At 37.6% G+C, this 20,570-nt stretch overlaps 1 protein-coding gene across 1 annotated transcript in view; it reads left to right on the top strand.

Annotated features, from left to right (window-relative positions):
* Window positions 1-20,570, top strand: part of CNGB3 (cyclic nucleotide gated channel subunit beta 3) — a 153,289-nt gene that overhangs the window by 52,826 nt on the left and 79,893 nt on the right. The window contains exon 4 of the mRNA XM_077163224.1: window positions 19,979-20,133. Coding sequence (XP_077019339.1) covers window positions 19,979-20,133 — 155 coding nt within the window. The remainder of the gene's footprint in view (window positions 1-19,978; window positions 20,134-20,570) is intronic.

Raw genomic sequence — 20,570 nt, 5'->3', positions numbered from 1 at the left:
GTTTACAGGAATCCTGTATTTTATGCATTATTGTTTTATAAGCACAAAACTTCTCCAATAAAAAAAGAATTAATAGTTCTAATTCTATTGTTTATTAATAATTAAAATATATAAATTATAAAATTAGTCTATTAATTCATAACTAACTTACCAATTTTTACAGCAATTTAAGTCAATAATGGAAATGATTTTAAAATTCTGTTATAATTTCCAATATGATAATAATGTACAATTCTTGGAAAAGAAATGTAAATTGACAGGAATTTAAAGTTGATGCTCTTAGCTTCAAAATGTAAAGGTGTAACTCCCTCCCATATCATTGATCTCTAATTTGTAAAACTTGATAATGGCTAAGCAAACTATATACTCAGCATCTAGGTGAGAATGTACATGCCCAGGTAGATAAGGGGCCTCATTCTTCTCTGACATTAAGGAATTTATAATATTATCTCTCACATACACATAAAAGAAAGTAATCAGGAAGCAGGGGAGGGTAGTGTGTGAATGGAAGTGTTCAGAATGAGAACATTCAAGAGAGATAAAGAAATAAGGAAGAAGAGGAAAATATTTCAAGTGATAGGTTATCTTCATTGCCTCAATCTGAAACTTCCTATGGTCCATGGTGATCCAAGGTCATAGTACTCAGGATTTACCATTATGATCCACAGAATTCCTTGGCTACATTCTTTTAGCTTATCTTCACTCCTTTCACCTATTCCACATTGAAAATCCCAACTTTTTAACACTCTTTCTGACATCCTACCCTCCTACAACTATCACTTATATCTTTTCAAACAATATAGAGAACTGTGTCCTGTAAATTCATAACTAGCTGAACAAATGCACCCACCAAATTTTAATAAATGAATCAATGTTAAAATACTCTTGCTACAAGACTCTATTTTTTATACTGTGCAAATCAACATTTTTTGTCACTGACCATGATAAAATCACACCTCCCAAATTCATAGATGGAACAAAATAAGATAGCTGATATATTTGTGATCTGATTAAAACATTTAAAAGAACTTACTCTGCAAATATAGATTGAAACAATTAAAATTAAATTAAAGAAACTTTGTTCTAGTCCTCATTCTTTTACTTACTGTCCTTATAGACTTGGACAAATGTCCTGGTCTGCTAGAACCTCAGTTTCCTCATCTACAAAAGGAGGATAATCACATTTCAGCAGCCTCCTTTGTGGAGTTTTTGTGAGATTCAAGTAAGATATCAATGATAAAAACATTTTGGAAGTCATGATGTTCACTTCTAATATTGTTTGAAATTTACCAGAGATACATGCAGAATGGAATTTTAAGATAATCAGTCACTTGAGTAAAGGGCAAAGGAGTATCACATGAAAAAACATTAGGAGATTCAATTTAGTAAAGTGACTCAATGTGAACCAATATTGGGACCAAACTAATTTAAAACAAAAAATATGCGATCACAGAATGCATAGTACTACTCTTTTGTCACTATAAATATATCTACAATATTTTGTTTGCTTCCTGGAATCATTTCTTATAAGGGACTCTAACAAATTGGAGTGTGTCCAGAGAAAAGTGATGATGCTGAAGGGATCTCAATATCATGCCACATGAAACATCTTCAGTAACATTGTATCCCAGGAAGTTAAAACTCACAATCGTTCTCTTCAGATTATTTTGACCACTGAATAGAAGAGAGGTTGGGTTTGCCACGTTTAGTTTCAGAGGACAAACTGAGGACTAATGTATGAAATTTTAAAAGTGCTTGACTTTGGTTCACAATAAAAATCTTCCCCATAATTCGAGCTAGTCATACATAAAATGGACTACTTACAATTATCTACCATAATTGAGAGTTTTCAGAGAGAGAATGAATGAGTAGCACTCTTGAATAATGTAGAGAAGAATCTTATTTTGAGTGGAAAATTATGGGACCCCTGAAACACAACTCTAAAAGCCCTACATATCCTTTTTTCCTCTGGAAAAAAAGAATAGTACAACTCTTCTCAAATTACCTCCCTTTTCTTCTCATTCATTCTGATCCACAAGGAATCACTATATTTCCACCACCGTTTCTAACTCATAATCCTAACACTAGTGAGGGGAAAGAGAGTATCAGGGCTAGCAAAAATGTTCTCCTTCCAAGGACCTCATGAATTGTTATAGTTTACTGCCAGAAGTGCGAAATCACAATTATTCTAAGGGATTGATCTTTTTTGTTAGAACAGCGTGCATTTTTTTCAGATAAAAACTTCAGAAGTTGATGGCTGAAGGCAGAACTTTTGATATTTGTGATAGGATGAATAATGGTTTTCCAAAGATGTTCACATCCTAATCTCTGGAATTTTACCTAGCAAAAGGGACCTTGCTGGTGTGATTAAATTAGGCATCTTGAGATGGGGTCCTTATAAGAGGGAAGCAAGGGATCAAACATAGAGGTAGGTCATGGATCATGGAGGTGGAGTCAGTGAAGAAGATGTGATGATGCTATGCTGCTGGCTTTGAAGATGGAAGGAAGGGACATGAGTCAGATAAAGCGGGCAGCCTCCAGAGGCAAAGGCAAGCTTCTCCCCTAGAGCCTCCAGAAGGAACCAGATCTTCTGACACCTTGACTTTAGTCTCATTTAGACAGTGAGAATGAGTTGGGACTTCTGCCCTCCAGAAATGTAAGATAATTCATGTGTTGTTTAAGCCACTAAATTCGTGGTAATTTCTTACTGCAGCTATAAGAATACAATAGTTCGTATTTAAGGTTTAGCGTCTGACTATATGAAGAAAAGAGTTTCTAAACCATGGAAAGAGAAATAGTATTTGCTAGCATTTTTTCCCTAGCAATACGTGCTACCTTTTGAAAATATACTAAAAATCTACTGAGATATTCTCCCCCCAAAAATTATGTACACACAAAAAACCCACAATTTCAGGGGTTCATGGAATTTCAAAACTGATATAAGAATCTTTAGGTAAATCATGACCCCCAAATTAAAAATCGACCTGTAACTTGGTAGTTTCACATCTTTATAACTTTGCTCACACTTCAACTAACAAGCCCTCCCACTTTCTTGCTGCACCACTAATTCCATTATGACTCCATAACACACAACCAAATTTATATACAAGTATATCCAAAACATATCTCTACTGGTCCACTCTTTATCTACTCTGGGATGTAAACTCATTCATATTTCCATGCTTCTGTTCAGTCTCTTACCTGTGGGGTACCTTCCACTATTTAAACCCACCTATACTTCAAAATAATCCCAAGAACCATTTGCTATTTGAAGCCTTGCATGACAATTCCTTTCTTATCACTCATTATGAGTGTCACACAGTACATAGGGTTTTTTATTTTAATATTAAATTATTTAAAAGCAATATGATTTATCTTCTTAACATACTCTGATTTCAGTTTCATAGTAGGTAGACCATAAACACTTAACTACCACTCCCTGGAACTCAGGGCCCTATAATATAATGCTTGCATTCTTGGGTCTCTTCTACTGCATGCTCGTTGGAAGCAAGGTCTTTTGGCTTTATATCCCCAGCTACAGGTCAAAGTCTTGATACATCAAAGTAACCTGATAAGTGCTTATTGAGTGAATGAGTGGATGTTGGATTTTTAAACATCAGGCTGTTGTGAATGCATCTTTACCACATATAGAGGAGGATTTACTGTAACACAAATAAAGCTTAAGCTTTGGGGGTCCCGCACTGAAAACCCTATGCTGAAATTAGAATTCATAATTTTGCATTCTTGTTCTTGAAAAAGATACCAACAAGTGTATGAGTTTCAGATGTGAATCTCCCCTGCACACCAGCAAATAAAAATATCAACTGTTAATGAGTATAATGACAATATCCCTATCACCAGCTATAGTGTTGTACTGTTTTGCTTTCAGTGCCATCACGTTCACACTTAAATATCACCCAGACATGAAGTTTAGAACCTCGTACTGCAGGGAGCACAGCAAAAATCAGAATAATCCCAGCCACTTACCAATTATAGGACACCCTGATTCCAAATTACTGCTAGAAAGCCAAATACAAATTTCTGTTTCCAAAAACTATACACAACACGTCTGTTAACAATTACCCTTCCTCAAACACCAGATTAAGTAGAACATATCTGTAGGGACTCTGCAAAGTTTTAAGGCTATAATCTCTTTCACATTACTTTTACAATTTGCTTAGAGCCAGTAGGATGTCTGTCACATTCACTAAGAGGAATCAAGTTGCAGAGGCAGTTTATATGATTATTGATGTCCTGATTTACATAAAAATCTGATGTCCATCCAAGATCTCTGCTGACGACAAATAGACCAATTGGCAAGCTCCCCCAATCATGTTCATAATGATTTACAAAGGTTTACAGCTACGTGCTGTTACACCCTTCAGAAAGTAGGTTATTTAAGATGAATATTCAGTGTACTACAGTATGTGACAGACTATACAAATTATTTGCACAAGACATGGCAGGTAATTTTGACTGTTAAGATTTGATGACAGTGTTCATCAGGAAAAGAGACTGCCTCTCTGCAAAGCCGTGGAAACGTATGTATAGATCCATATGGTGGTCTCGGTTTTCCTGTTTCCTTTTGAAGATTCAAAACTGCTTTCCCAGAGTTCATCATATCATCCCCCAGTGTAATTTCTACCTTACAGATGAGCAAACTAAGATCAATTCAGTGTCACTCAGTTTAAACATTAACAAATTCACCTTCCAGCATATAATTGCTAAAATAGAACCCAAGTGACTAGATTCTCATCCAGTCACGTTTTATATACTCTGAAATGCTCTATACTTTTTTAAGAGACAATATACATTATAAGTATAGTCTGGCCTCTTAAAATCAAATTCCCTTTTTAAAGATCAACAAAATTGAGTTCCAAATAGTCCCAGTTTTCTCTTCCATATCTGTCGTATCCTGTTTTAAACCTTCTTTGATTTCTTTTCATGCTTTTCAATCAGATAGGCTGGATCTCAATTAATTCACCTGAAAAGGGATATAATAAACCTCATCTCATTTCATCATGAGAATCAAGTGTGATATTGACACAGCAATCAAGAAGCATGAGTGCCTTTTGCCCTTCCCTCAAAAAGGGGAAAGGGTGCATAAGCCGTGGGAAAAAGTGTGGCTTTTACCAACATTTTTAAGATTTAAGTTCTCAAGACTCCTTTTATGGAATAATCTCTCTTGAACTTTAATGAGCATGCAGATTAGCTGAGGAGCTTGTTAAAATGCAGATTCTGATTCATGAGGTCTGAAGTGGGGCCTGATACTCTCCATTTCTGACAAGCTCCCAAAGGGATACCCATGTTGCAGGTCTGTGGACCAGACTTTTAATAGCAAGGTTACAGACCTCCTGGGTTCCACCTGAGCATAACGGGTATAACTCAGACTTAGCCTGCCATCCACTTAATAATGGGGCTTCTTTTTTTTTTTAATTCAACTTTTCACCTGAAGAGAATTGTAGATTCACATGTAGCTGTAGGAAATAATACATAAAAGTCCTGTGTACCCTTTACTCTATTTCCACCAATGCTAACATCTTATAAAACTATAGTATAATGTCATAATCAAGATATTGACATTGATACAATCTACCCATCTTATTCAGATTTCCCAAGATTTTTTTTTTGTACTCATTTTGTGGGTGCATGTGTGTGTTTGGCTCTGTGCAATTTTATCATGCATGTAGATTCATATATCCAACACCACAAATTGCAGAATAGGCAGGATCCCTTCTGTTGTCCTTTTAAACCCACACCCACCTCCCTCCCAAATACATCCCCTCCCCCACCAAGGCCCATCCCAGACCCCTGGCAACCACTTACTCTGTTCTCCATTTCTATAATTTTGTCATTTCAAGAATGGTATATAAATGGAATTATATAATATATAACTTCTTGTGACTGACTCTTTTCACTCGATACACAATTCTTTGGAGATTCATCTACGTTGTTGCATGTATCAATCACTCATTCCTTTCCATTGCTGAGAAGTACGCCATGGTATAGATATACCATGATTTGTTTAACCATTCACCTATTAAAGGATATCTGGGTTGTTTGTTTCCAGGTTGGGGCTATTGCAAGTAAGATTACTATGAACATTCATGTACAGGTTTTTGCATGAACATAAGTTTTCATTTCTCTGCGTAAATGCTCAGGTGTACAATTGTTGGGTCATATAGCAGTTGCATGCTTAGTTTTTGACACTGCCAAACTGCTTTCCAGAGTGGCTATATCATTTAACATTACCATGAGCAATGTGTGAGTGTTTCAGTATCTCCAAATCCTCACCAGCATTTGAAATTGTCACTATTTTCATTGTATCCTATCTGAAATGTGTATAATGACATCTCATTGTTTTTTAATTTGCATCCCCCTATTGGCTAATGATTGTGAACATCTTTTCATGTGCATATCTGCCACCTACTTATCCTATTTGGTGAAACTCTCTTCATGTCTCTTGCCCACTTGCCAATTAGATTGTTTATTCTTATACTGTTGAATTTTGAGAGTTCTTTATTTACTCTAGATACTTCGTTGGATATGTAGTTTGCACATATTTTCTCCCAGTGTGTGACTTGTCTTTTCATCATCTTAACAAAGACTTTCAGAGTAAAAGTTTTAATTTAAAGATGCCCAATTTACCAATTTCCCTTTTATGGATCATATTTTTGGCATTGACTCTAAGAACTCTTTACCTTGTGAAGATTTTCTCCAAATTTATTTTTTTCTAAGAGTTTGTTCTAGTTTGCTAGCTGCCAGAATGCAATACAAGAGTTGGATTGGCTTTTAATAAAAGGGGATTTATTTCATTAAAAACATATAGTTCCTCAGAGGAAAGGCAGCTAACGTTTAACTAAGGTTTTTTCTTATGTGGGAAGCCACAGGGTGATCTCTGCTGGCCTTCTCTCCAGGCCTCTGTGTTCCAACAACTTTCCCTGGGATGATTCCTTTCTGCATCTCCAAAGGTCTGGACTGAACTGGGAGTGCTGAGATGAGCCATGCTGAGCTGTTTGGGCTGTGCTACTTTCAGCTCTCTTATTTAAGCACCAGCCAATTAAATCAAACATCATTCATTGCAGCAGGCACACCTCCTAGCTGACTGCAGGTGTAATCAGCAACAGATGAGCTTCACATGCCATTGGCTCATGTCCACAGAAATAGAACTAGGCACCTTCACTTGGCCAAGTTGACACCTGAAACTAACTACCCAGAGTTTTATAGTTTTATGTTTTATATTCACATCCATGATCCATTTTGAGTTCATTTTTGTATAAAGTATATGAGGTTTAGGTAAAGGTCCATTTTTGTGTCTATGAATGTTCAATTGTTCCAGCACTGTTTGTTGAAAAGACTGTGTTTTCTCCATTGAATTGCTTCTACACCTTTATCAAAAATCAATTGGTGCATTTTCAATGGTGACATGAATATCCTGCAAGTTTGTCCCCAGTGGTAGATAAATGGCAGCAATCAGGACTATAGTAGTGACCCAGCCAGGACAAACTCCTTCATGAAATTATAACTAGTAAAGCAAGTAGGAAAAGTTATTGCTGTCTGCTTGCATTTCAAGGAAAGATTCTATGTGGAGCTAGACTACTGGTACAGTCTTCCATTTGATTTCAGCAGCTAACAGCAACTTGTTTAATTTCATCTTGCTCTCTATTAACCTACTTCTAAGAGATCCTTCTTCATCCTTTCGTTTAGTGGTACAAAGGTCAAAAAATATTAACATTTTATATATTGCTCAGCCCCCTTCTTCAACATGCTTAGTTTGGCTGTTTAGTGGTTCAGATCAACACAATACCATTTCCCTGCCCTTTGTTTAGAAGAAGGAGGAAAAGAAGCCACTAATTTGGTTCTCAGTGTAGTCCTCAAATATATACCCTCCTCCATTATTTTAACATCAAAGTGAATATTCATTCTGCATTCTTTCTTTATTAGGTGCTGTAAATTCTTTACCTGAAATATAAATCAAGGCTTCATCTCTGTTTTCAAAGACAAAAAACTGTGCAAACATTTTCTAATCATGGAACTGTATTCCTGATAACCATATACCATTTTCATTCTTAAGAAAGAATCTACCCCAGAACTTTACCCAGCCATACACTAAACCACATAATTTCTAGATGGGCAGGAAATGGGAATCTGGTGTTTCCGGGGTCTAAAGGCTGACCACACCGCACATAGGCCACCAGAGTACAGACTTCTGTTCTACAATCCTGTACCCCGTGATCAGAATCTTGACCCTTGTTCCACATGTCTGATGGTCAGCACCCTGACTTCTTGCTATTTCCCTAGAGTGATTTCATTCTGTGTAATTGTTTGTTCATCCGAGGGCCCTGAGATTGCATTCTGTGTAATTGCTGGTTTATCCAAGGCCCCTGTGATTTCATTCTGTGTAATTGCTGGTTTATCCAAGGCCCCTGAGATTGCATTCTGTGTAATTGCTGGTTTATTCAAGGCCCCTGTGTGATTTTGCTTTCTTAGAAGTCTTGGCTGCCCCCCTCCTCCCACCCCCCAGACTTCTGCTTTCTTCCTCAGGCCACAGCCACTCACGCTGCTGCCAAGGCCAGGCCTCTTCAGACAAATCTGCCTTGGGGTATGACATCTGTTGTGGGGAATTGAGATATTTCTCCACTCCTCCTGTCAGACTTGCCTCTCTCTTTCTATTCCCTTTCTCACTCCCAATGTACTCATGGGCGAGAGGTTGCTAATCTGACTGGACAGAACTCAGGACACTCACAGGCATGTTTTAGCAGTAATTGGCGTCACTATGCCTTAGAGACTGGAATCTAAGCCTCAGCCCTTCTCTTGGGTGGTTTTTCTCCCAGGCAGCAAATGCAAACTGGACATGGATCACTTCACAGATTCAGAAAAAAGTTCAGAAGCTCTACTTCAGCCTCAAGACCTCAACTGAATTTCCCAATATAGTTTTCATCTGAGCTCTAGGTTTTACATAGAAAAATCCCAACTCTTTCATTTGTTTCCCCTTTTTATACCTTTTTGCCTTTTAAATTGTATTCCTTGTACTGAAGGAAGAGGCCAACACTCAACATTTGAAAGAAAAACTGAATTTACTTCTTGCTCAGCAAGGGAAAGCTGTGCTTGGAAGAAAAAGTATCTCTAAGCAATGTAGAGAGCTGATCTTATGCAGGTTTTTGGCAGCACAGAGTTCAAGGACAAGAAGATTTTCAAAAGAGAGAGAGTTAGGGGATAGGATGGCCTTTAGCTCTGGAAGAGGTTGCTCCCATGAAACTGTCACTGATTGGCTGACTTTTGGAAGTGTGTCCACGGAAGTGAGACTGCCACTGACTGGTGCGCTCCTGAAACAGCATTGTCATTTCTTATGAAAGTTTTAAAACCAGTTCCAGAGGTTGCTCATCGCTATGGCCAAAGAAGAGTCTTTGCCTAAGAGAACAATTTTTTTCTTCTGTAATATCTATATCCTTTCCCAAAAAAGGCAACAGATTTATTGTGCATGCATTTCCTACTTCCAAAACATCCTCCTTCATCCCCAGGTACTTTACATTTTAAGAATATGGAATTTTAATTCTAGTTCAATTTTTGTTTAAAATTAAAAGTATCAGTGCACAGTGGTTCAGTGGTAGAATGTTCGCCTTGCATGCGGCATACCCGGATTCCATTCCCAGACCATGCACCCCCCAAAAAATAAATAAATAAAAGTATCTAAGTGTAATGAGAGGTTTTGGTATTTTCTCCACTGAACTGAGTGCAGTTCCTTCCATTGCAACTACTACACTTGGATCCATTTTTCATTCTTCAGGTGTCTACTCCTGTAACGGGTACTGTGGAGGGCCACCACCATTCCCCTTCAGAGTCGAGGCACTCACTTTCACAGTGTCGGGGCAGTTTTCTTCTAATGGCTTGAAGATGAAGTTGAGTCCCTCTCCAAGAATCACTTTCAGCCAAGGAGCTGCCTCACCAAGTTTATGCCCACAGCCAATGACTTCCCCAGAGGCAGCCCACATCCAACGACTGTCTCTGCAGGAGTATAACTCCTATAAGGAGTTCAGTTGCCTCACCTTGGGACAACTCTAGAAGGCTCTCCTTCACCCAAAGCTCCCCATGTGGTGTGCAGAAGCTTTTCTTGCAACTACATCACAGTTTACCTTCTCCTCTGCATAACCCTGCTTCTCCTATTCCCTTACAGTTGTTCCTCAAACACTCCCTAAAAACCTGCTACATGCAAATCTCCATCTCAGAGTCTGTGTCCAGTAAACGCGACTGTTCTAGTTTGCTAGCTGCCAGAATGCAACACACCAGAGACGGATTGGCTTTCAATAAAAGGGGATTTATTTAGTTGACGTATGGTTCTTCAGAGGAAAGGCAGCTAACTTTCAGCTGAGGTTCTTTCTTACATGGAATGCACAGGGTGATCTCTGCTGGTCTTCTCTCCAGGCCCCTGGGTTCCAACAACTTTCCCCAGGGTGACTTCTTTCTGCATCTCCAAAGGCCTGGGCTGAGCAGCAAGGGCTGAGATGAGGAATGCCAAGCTGCTTAGGCTGTGCTATGTTGCACTCTCTCATTTAAGCACCAGCCAATTAAGTCAAATGTCACTCATTGCAGCAGACACGCCTCCTAGCTGACTGCAGATGTAATTAGCAACAGATGAGGTTCACGTACCATTGCCTTGTGTCCACACCAACAGAACTAGGTATGCTCACCTGGCCAAGTTGACAACTGAATCTAACTACCACAGCAACCTACAGCCATTCTCTAGTAATTATTTTAGAGAGGACTTGTGGAAGGTAAACTGAGTTATTGTATGTCTGATATCTCTTCACTTTGCCTAGATGAAGAACACTGGTTTAACTCAAAATTGGATTCTTGGTTCAAATTCATTTTTCCCTTAGAATTTTTGAGATAGTGCTTCCTAGTTCTAGTAACCAATGCTGCCATGAGAAATCTGATGGCAATCTAACATTTGTTTAGTTTTGGTGAGTTGGTTGTTCGCTTTTTGATCTTTGGAAGCTTTCATGATTTTTCTCTTTAATATGGGTATTATGAGACTTACCACAGTGTCTAGATCTGAGTTATTTCTTATTCATCTTGCTCATATTTGGTGACCTCCTTGAATCTGAAGACTTGTACATTTCTTCAGCTCTGAGGAGTGTTCCTCTATAATTTTCTTTGACTCATTTATCACCTCTTTTTCACTCTATTCAGCCCTTTGAGTATTTATACTTTGAGAGATGTAGAGTCTCTAGATCTGTCCTTTCTTACCTTCAATCCTGTCTTACCATTTCCTGCAGAGTTTTACACATTATTGTCCTTCTGTGCTGCTTCCTGGGAGAATCCTTCAACTAGAGAATTCTCTCTGCAGTTGTATCTGTTTTGCAATTTAGCTAATCTCATTTGATTTAAGTTTTTGTTTTGTTTTGGATAATCAAAATTTTCGTCAAGTCTCTAAACAGCTCTCTTTCACAATAACCTATTCCAGTCAATATAAACTAGATGTCCTCTCTTATCTCACTGAAAATATTAATCATTTTAAAAAATTATTTTCAATTTTAACTGTTACTTTAGGTATTTGTTTTCATTAGTGCTTCTCACAGCATTCACTTTATTCAACTGCTTGTTAATTCTTGGCTTAAGTGATCATTTTTGTACTTGAAATTCCCTGTAAGCTGTGTAAAGAGGTCAGTGGAGTACAAAGAGGGCAGTAGATGTGGTCTGCGCAGGAGTATAAGCATTTTATCATCAACATTGTTTAGAACTACGAGAACATGGTGATAATTAAAAGCACAGTGACTTTTAGTTGTTCTGATTTTCTTTTTTAAATGTGTACCACATTACTGGCTACACCTGGGAAATATCATTCCCACCAAATCCCCTCTCGCTCCACCCCATCCCACTGTTTAGTATGCTACTACATGTCTTCCACAGCTTTTGTGGGAAGAAATATAACAAAGAGTATGACGCTAGCTCATTGTCTGGCATAGAATCCCCCATTCCTACTGATTTTTCTCATCCACATGGGACACAGCTTTGCTTCTCAAGTCTGAATCGCTCTCACTGCTCCCCCCTGGGGGCAGGTGCCTCTCTTATCAACCACTAGATGCAAGTTTGACAGGAAGGAGGGGAACCTACTTCACTCCTTTGGAATCAGCTCATGGTTGGCCTTGGCTCCTTCTGCCCCTTGCCTTGCACCTACACCCTCCAAGGGGGAGTCCTCCTCACTTTTCACAACAGGCATCTCCGCTAAGTGCTGGGCAGTGGTCACCTTCATCAACCATACTAATATTTATACTAATACTAATAATAATGCTAATAATAATAACAACATGTTCTGAGCAACTCAAAATTTGTGATAATTAAATGAGTTAACATGAACCAATGTGTCTTCTTTCAGAAATGTTTCAAATCTCCTGGTTTTAGGCTAACATTATCTTGTTTTTCCAATATTGAGGATTTTCTAAAAACACTGTCTTTGTTTTTTCTACAGATTTATGGCATTCAGTGTATTATCTAATTTTTCATCTGCTTCTTGACACAGCTTTACTCCTTTCTAAAGGCAGTGTGCATTCAAATAGAACAGTTCTTAAAGAAAACATCGATTTTCTCAGAACAAGCATAGAAGTAAGAACAAATGCTAGAAGATACATAAAGTGAAAGACAGAAATATTAACTAAAGAATCTTCAAGCTAAGTATAGAGTATGTTTTCTTTCCTGATACAAATAAATGCACAATAAATATACACTGAATAGGGCGGGCAATGGTGGCTCAGTGGCAGAGTTCTTGCCTGCCATGCCAGAGACTGGGTTCGATTCCAGGAGCCTGCACATGCCAAAAATACATATATATATATTTCATATTATATATATATAATATTTTATATTGTATATAAAATATATTATATTTTATATATATTATATATATATAATAAATGAATAAGATGTTGAATGATAATGTACCCCAAAAGTTCCCCAACACACCAGTTTTCAGGAATTATTTGTCATCATTCTTTGACTCTTTGTCTGCTCCTATGCAGAAAAAAATGATAAAAAATACTCATCGTTTTTTTTTTTATTTTTTTTAAAACATACTCATCTTATGCATTACTTACCTTACTCTCAAAAGTGACTTGAAACCATGGGAGAAGGTAAAATGTTATTGAAGTAAAATGTATTAGTACTGTGACTATTTTATGTTAATGTTCATAAATTTTATTCTCTTGTTCATTCCCTGGAGTTGGGAAGGACTGTTCTTCCCTGTGCATCTGCATGTGAACGTGTATATATGTGTGTGCACGTGGGTCTTGTGAACACAAATTCACGATCTATGTGGCAATGTTTTTATAATTTTTAGGTTATTTTAGCCTTGAAATAATTGTTTAGCTTTCCATAGGTTTAGGTATCACTAAATTTATGGGCCATTAGAATATGATTCACTAACAATAGAAATAAACATCATGGACTCAACCCCCAGCATTTACAGATTAACAGAAGAAAAGACCTAGAGAGCAGACTACTGACAGGGAAACAGAAGTAAGCTCTGGAGACCTAAGTCTCAAGAAAGATCAAGAATAATATAGTTTTAGAAAAGTATGCATCATACATACGCATATAAGCATATGTACACCCTAGTGTGTACAAACAGTACCATATGCACAAGCAAAATGTGATAACTCAGAGCCTTCACGTTATTTAGGGGTGAATGTAAGAAGGGAGAGAAGTGAGACTGGGTTGAGTTAATAGCTATACTGCTTAAAATGTATAGTTTTTGACAAACTAACAGATACTTTGGTAAAAAAAAAATCAAACTTTGTGCAATTTTCAATTATTTTCACACAAATTTACTTTTTTTTTAAATGCTCACTTATTCAAAGCTAATTACGGGTTTCTTTTCTTCATATGTAGGTTTGAAGACAAATGTCTGAATTTACCATTAACTATTGCCTCAACACAGCAAATGAAAAGCAAAAAAAAACCCCTCCTCCCTCCTCAAAATTCCCAAATTGTAATACCATAACTTTGCCTAATTCTTGTCTGTTATTCCACAAGATAGAAATAGCAGATTTTAAAGTACTTTAACCAATAGGGATTTTTGCAAAATGAAGTAAATCAGGAAATATTGGAGAAATCTGACAAAATAAAGTTTGCAAAAGCCAAAGTTCACTCAAGAAGATTTTATTAGAAGAAGTAAATTCTACTTTTAAATGAGTTTGAGAAAGAAAGAATGAATGAAAATCCAAAATATTACTTAGGGAATATAAGTAGATTAGAAGTATTTTTTCACAAAACACTTGTTAAGACAATTGGGGGGGGGGGGGGTGGGCAGGCCACGGTGGCTCAGCAGGCAAGAATGCTTGCCTGCCATGCCAGAGGACCCGGGTTTGATTCCCGGTGCCTGCCCATGTTAAAAAAAAAAAAAAAAGACAAATGGGGTAGGGAGGGCAAAATGTGATGGCATTATACTTTCCCTAACCAATTTTCTTAAGTATTATAAATGAAACCCTACTTACTAAAACTAAAACCTTACTCTAAGCCCCATCCTACTCACTTTGCATACAAATGAAGCACCTCTGACCTCCTTTTTCAAACTCTTTCTTCCATGATTTTGTGACATTTTTCTCCCTTAAATCTACCTCTCTAATTGCTGCTTCTCAGTTCCTTTCCTTATGCTACTCCTTAAATGTGAGCAAAATCCAAGATTCTGACCTTCCAATCTTTTCTTGTTATATGCAGGCTTTCACATGTAACCCCATGCACTGCATAATTCCCCCACCATCATCTCTAGAGAGGTGATTCCTAGTTTGACATTTCTAGCTTGGTCCTTTCTCTGATTTCCAGACACAAATGTCATTTGCTCTATTTCTACACCTTGATTCTTAATGTACATTTGAAGTTTCAATATACTAAACTAAGTGTTTTTGTCTTTCTTTTACAACTTATGACTTCATCAGAGTTAGTATCACAATTATCCACCTCACAGACCAAACTAGAAATTTCATATTGTCACATTAACCCACACATTCTAACTTGATTCTCTCCCTTCTTCAAGCCTGTGCCAGTTTGGAAAGGTTTATATACCCTAGAAAAGCCATGTTTTAATCCTAATCAACCTTGTGGGAGCAACGGTTTCTTCTAATCCCTATTCAGTACCTTATGTTGAAAACTTTAATTAGTTTATCTCCATGGAGATGTGACTCAATCAAATGTGGGTATTAAACTTGATTAGGTGGAGATGTGTCGCCACCCATTCCAGGTGGTCTTGGTTGGTTTTACTGGAATCCTTTAAATGAAGAAGCACTTTGGAATAAGCTAGAGAACAACAGGAGATAAAGCCACAAGATACTGAGTGAGCAGAGGACGACATAGCCACGCGAAGCACAGAGTCCACCAGCCAGTAACTTTTGGAGATGAAGAAATAAAACGCCTCCCAGGGAGCTGTCGAGGAAGCTGTTGATGTCCTGTTTGCATATACCTTTCTAGATGAGAGAGAAACCCTGACCATGTTTGCCTTGTGTCTTTCAACTTGAGAGAGAGACTCTGAACTTCATCGGCCTTCTTAAATCAAAGTATCTTTCTCTGGATGCCTTAGATTGGACATTTCTATAGATTTGCTTTAATTGGGACATTTTCATGGCCTTAGAACTGTAAACTTGTAACTTATCAAATTCCCCTTTTTAAAAAATCATTTCATTTCTGGTATATTGCATTCTGGCAGCTAGCAAACTAGAACAAAGCCATCCTTCCTCAATACAACTAAGAATCCTGTTTTTGTTTTTTCAATTATTTTTCTAAAACACATTACTAACCCTGTCCTTCTTTTGCTTAGAATTCTGTAATGGCTCCTCACTGGCCTCAATTAGGCCTTTTAAGTCAAATTATAGGTGATGTGATATACTATGTTAAAATGATTGAACCTTTATTTTGGAAGGAGTGACTCTCATGTGCTCTACAAGGCAGTCAAGCAATACATCTTTTCTCAGGCCATTTCCTTTGCTTTGAATACTTTTTGTTTACATTATCAGTCAAAGTTCCAGTCATCCTTCAAGGCTCAACTCAAATAACACCTTCACTGTGACCTCGTTCCTGACTACCACCCATCCATTTTGACTGTCCCCCATCAAAATTAGTCATCCTTTATATTATACAAAAGCTGCCACCTTAAACTAGGGAACATGTATTCCTGGGCATGCATAAAACCTTCCAAGAACCTTATAAATAGAGAGTTTAAAAATCTTTTTCTTTGTTTGTTTGCTTGTTTTTGGGGGGGGATGCATGGTCTGGGAATCGAACCCAGGTCTCCCACATGGAAAGCGAGCATTCTACCACTGAATCACCCCCATGCACCCCCTAAAAATCTATTTTTAAAAATCCATTTCTGGCGGGCAACAGAGGCTCAGCAGCAGAGTTCTCACCTGCCAAGCCGAAGACCCAGGTTTGGTTCCCGGAGCCTGCCCATGTCAAAAAAAAAATCCATTTCCAGTTTCTCATCTTATTTGTGTATTCTTTCTTAAAACTGATCTCCCTGAGGATATACCTGCATGCCAAAAGCTTTTTCAGTACTACCTCCCTGTTTTAGTTTGTTAAAGCTGATGAAATAAAATATACCAGAAATGGGTTGGCTTTTACAATGGGGATTTATTAGCTTACAAGTTACAGTTCTGAGGCTAAGAAAATGTCCAAATCAAGGCATCGACAGGACAATACCTTCTCCCTGAAGACCAGTTACCGTCAATCCTCAACTCCTGTCACATGGCTACACATGTAGCTATACAGTGACATCTGCCAGACTCTCCCTTCTTGGGTTTCGTTGCTTCCAGCTTCTGGCTTCAGTGGTTTCTCCTTTGAGCTTCTGGGTGCATCGTTGTCTCTCAGCTTCTCTAGGGCTCTTTTCTGTGTCTTCTGTCTTTTATCCTCTTAAAAAGGACTCCAACAAGCAGATTAACCACCCTGAATGAGGTGGTTCACATCTCAAGTTAAGGGCCTGCTCATCAAAAGGTCCTACTTACAATGTGTCCACACCACAGGAATGGATTAAATTCAAGAACATGATCTTTTCTGGGGTACATATAGCTTCCATCACATTCCCCTTTCACAGTGGCCCTTCTTCCACTTTACAAAAAAAAAGCCTACTTCTCACTCATCATATATCTTACTGCGGTGCATTACCTTAGAATGCACAACCTTCTGCAGCCCCAAACAAAAGGACAAATGTAAATTACATGATCTTTTTGCCTGTAATTCTGATTGAATTTAAAGGAATCAGGAATACCACAGTAATATAATTCTATTCTTTTTATCTACACTTTTAGGTAAATATTTTCCTTATACCTTAATCAAAAATAGGAATAAATTTCATTCTAACAATAACTAATTCTTAATATATAAACCAGTTTTAAAACTGTCACTCATCTCATAAGACATGACTATCCAATATGATTTTCTTTCTCTATTTAATTGCTTATCAAAATTTATAAAATATTTATGCTATTTACAAATCTTTCATCAAGCAAGTAATATTAACTAGAAATATCAAATATAGCTCAGTGAAGCACAACAAATAAGGTACATTCATTGATTTCATCTTCTAACCCGTTCGTTTTTTTTCTTTATTTCATGTAATATATATTTATTCAACTCAATTTTTCTGTTTCATATCCTTTTTCTGTTCCTTTACAAAATTACCTCAAGAAAATTACATTAGTAACATCTGTAAGTATGTAGGTGGGGGAGAAGAAGAGTAAATATTACAAAAGAAGCTAGGGGACAGGGGATGCAAGGGTAATTCAGGGGTAGAATTCTCGCCTTCCATGTAGGAGACCTGGGTTTGATTCCTGGCCCATGCACTTTCCCCCCTCCTCTCCCCCCAAAAAAACAAACAAGCAAACAAACAAAAAAATTCAACAAATGGTGCTGCCATAACTGGATACCCACATGGAGAAAGAATGAAATGTGACCCTGCCATACAACATACAAAAAAATAATAATAAAAGAAAGAGAAGCTAAGGGGAAAATGATGAAATAGACAAACATATTAATGGTCAGCAAATATGAAAAGAAAAATCTATCATGGTTGAAAGTATATAAATATAATGTAGACCTATATAATGTGTATGATTGCATATATATGTATTTATTTATGTATAGTGCTGGTATGCTTTCTAATGTGGTTTTCAGCATTTTTACCATGAAGTAGGTTTGCGCAGTACATACTGGTATGATCAATTGGCAATTATCAATTAGGGCTTATAGATAATTATAGAGAAGTAAAAATAGTCTCCTTAGCCTTTGGTCTTGATTTATCCATTTTAACCTTTTGAAAATCCTGACTTTATAGTTTATGATCCAAGAAACTTCAACTTCATTTTTTATTTATTTTTTTTACAGCATTGAGACATTTATCAAATAAATCAAACAAGAGATTGGAAGTTATGGGCTTATTTATTGGTATTTATTAAAAACCTACTTTGTCTCAGGTCTTGTGGATTATATGGGTAAGTCATAGTTCCTGACCTTGAGAACTTCACAATCTATGATGACACTATCCACATATATCACTTCAAATATTTATATACACGGAGGACATCTGAGAGCCTATCTTCAGAACTGCATTTCTGAATGTCTCCTGGGTGTCACATATAGAGTTCTATCACACAATGTCTTCCAAACACCATGAAATGAACATACACAAAGCAGAATATGGTTTCCATGCACCCTCCACATAGAAACATCTGCTTTTTGATTCCTGTTTATATTAGTGGCAACTTCATGAATCTGGACACTCATGATAGAAATTATAGACCTGATATATTCATAAGCCAAGTGGGGTTAGTGATAATTGGGTGGGTTCATACATACTAGGATTCTCTTTAGATGGGTTCTACACGTTATCCCGTTCCAATGTGAACCCCATAGGTTCCAGTTTGGAAGGGAGATGGAAAAGGAAATGATGACTGTGAGGAGACAGGAATGGCCAAGGCTACATGGGCCAGGTCTACACTCAGAAGGGAGAGAATGATAGTTGTGAGGAAAACATGTGAGGAGACTCTGACCTTTATGAAGTATACTGTCCTACTGTGTATGCTCTTTCAGAAGAGAAGTTCATAATGTACTCCCAGCTATATATTTTTTCTTGCTGCATAAGTCATAACAAACTTAGCAACTTAAAACAGCACCCATTTATAATTTCACAGTCCAATAGATGGGAAGTCTAGGTGGATTTGGCTGAGTACTCTGCCTGAGATCTCAGAAGATCAAAACCAAGACACCAGGCTAGGCTCTTAGTTCTGAAGAAGAGTCTACCTCCAAGCTCGTTCAGGTCGTTGGTATAATCAATTCAGTTCCTTGTGATTGTAGGAACGAGATCTTGTTTCCTCACTATCGGTCAGAAAAAGGATTGCTCTTGGTTCCTACAGCTACGTGCACATGGTCCCCCCTTCTTCTTTGAATTTCTCCTGAGTTGAATTTCCCCATGCACTTCAGATCTCTAATTTCCTCCTCTGTCATCATGTGGAAAATCTCTGCTTTTAGATGACCCAAGTGATTAGATCAGGCCTATCCAGGTGCTTGTCTTAAATCATCTGGGCCATATGACATAAGTTAATCATGGTAGTAAACACAATATCCATAGTTCCTGGGGTTTTGCAGGACATGTCCAACTGGGAGTGGAAAAATCATGTGGGACATTTTAGGATTCTGCCACCGATAGCAGGTATAGCTTTTTCCTTCTGGTGATTCAATTTAATGTGGAATCACTATCCTCACGATCCAATAAGGTCACAAATGGTCATTTGTTGTTTATGGATTCTCATTTGTCCATGGCAAAACTATATATCACTAGCATTATTTCCATCAAACTTAATATGCGAATTGTTCTATACAATCTTAGGGAGGGAAAATTAATAATCCTGGTTATATAAGAAAGGTGAAAAGGCCTAATCCCTCCTTTTATTATTTCCTCACATTATTTCCCCATCTCTTTTGCCTTATTACCCCCATTTAGTCCAAAGAACAAGCCACTTGGAGCCCCTGTTATAAATGAGTATGCTGATGCTCAGCTACATGACCTGGTGAGAAGGCTGCGTCAAAGAACAGCCCTCTACAAGAGGAAGTTGGTAAACGGAGATATGTCCTCTCCAGAAGCCAGCCCCCAAGCTGGTGAGCATTACTGCCTTATGGTACTAAGAAGAAGGAAGTTATAAGTGAACATGTATTTTATAAATGTCTTAATTTGGGTTCCCCCAAAAGTAGACTTTATGACAGTAATTTAAGTCCAAATACTTTATTTGAGGGTGATCCAACAAGGACAGTGAGAGTGAGAAAAGAAGACAGAGTAGAGAGTTAAGCCAAGAAAGGGTATATTCATGGATTACTTATGTGGGCAACCAGGGCTTGATCCCACTGAAAAACCTGTGGCTCACACCAAAAATAATATCCTAAGGAGAAAAGGGGATGTTCCCTGATATTATTCCACCACTCCTATCTCATTAGTTACTGAAAGAACTGATGGGACACTTCAAGCAGACCTGCTTCTGCAGTCAGAGATAATCCTCAGGCAAACCCAGAGAGCCCACTGCACTGACCTCTGAGTGGGC

This window comes from Tamandua tetradactyla, chromosome 6 (assembly GCF_023851605.1).
Source record: "Tamandua tetradactyla isolate mTamTet1 chromosome 6, mTamTet1.pri, whole genome shotgun sequence".
Taxonomy (NCBI): Eukaryota; Metazoa; Chordata; class Mammalia; order Pilosa; family Myrmecophagidae; genus Tamandua; species Tamandua tetradactyla.
Note: the sequence above shows the minus strand (reverse complement) of the source record. Positions and strands in the feature narration are given on the sequence as shown.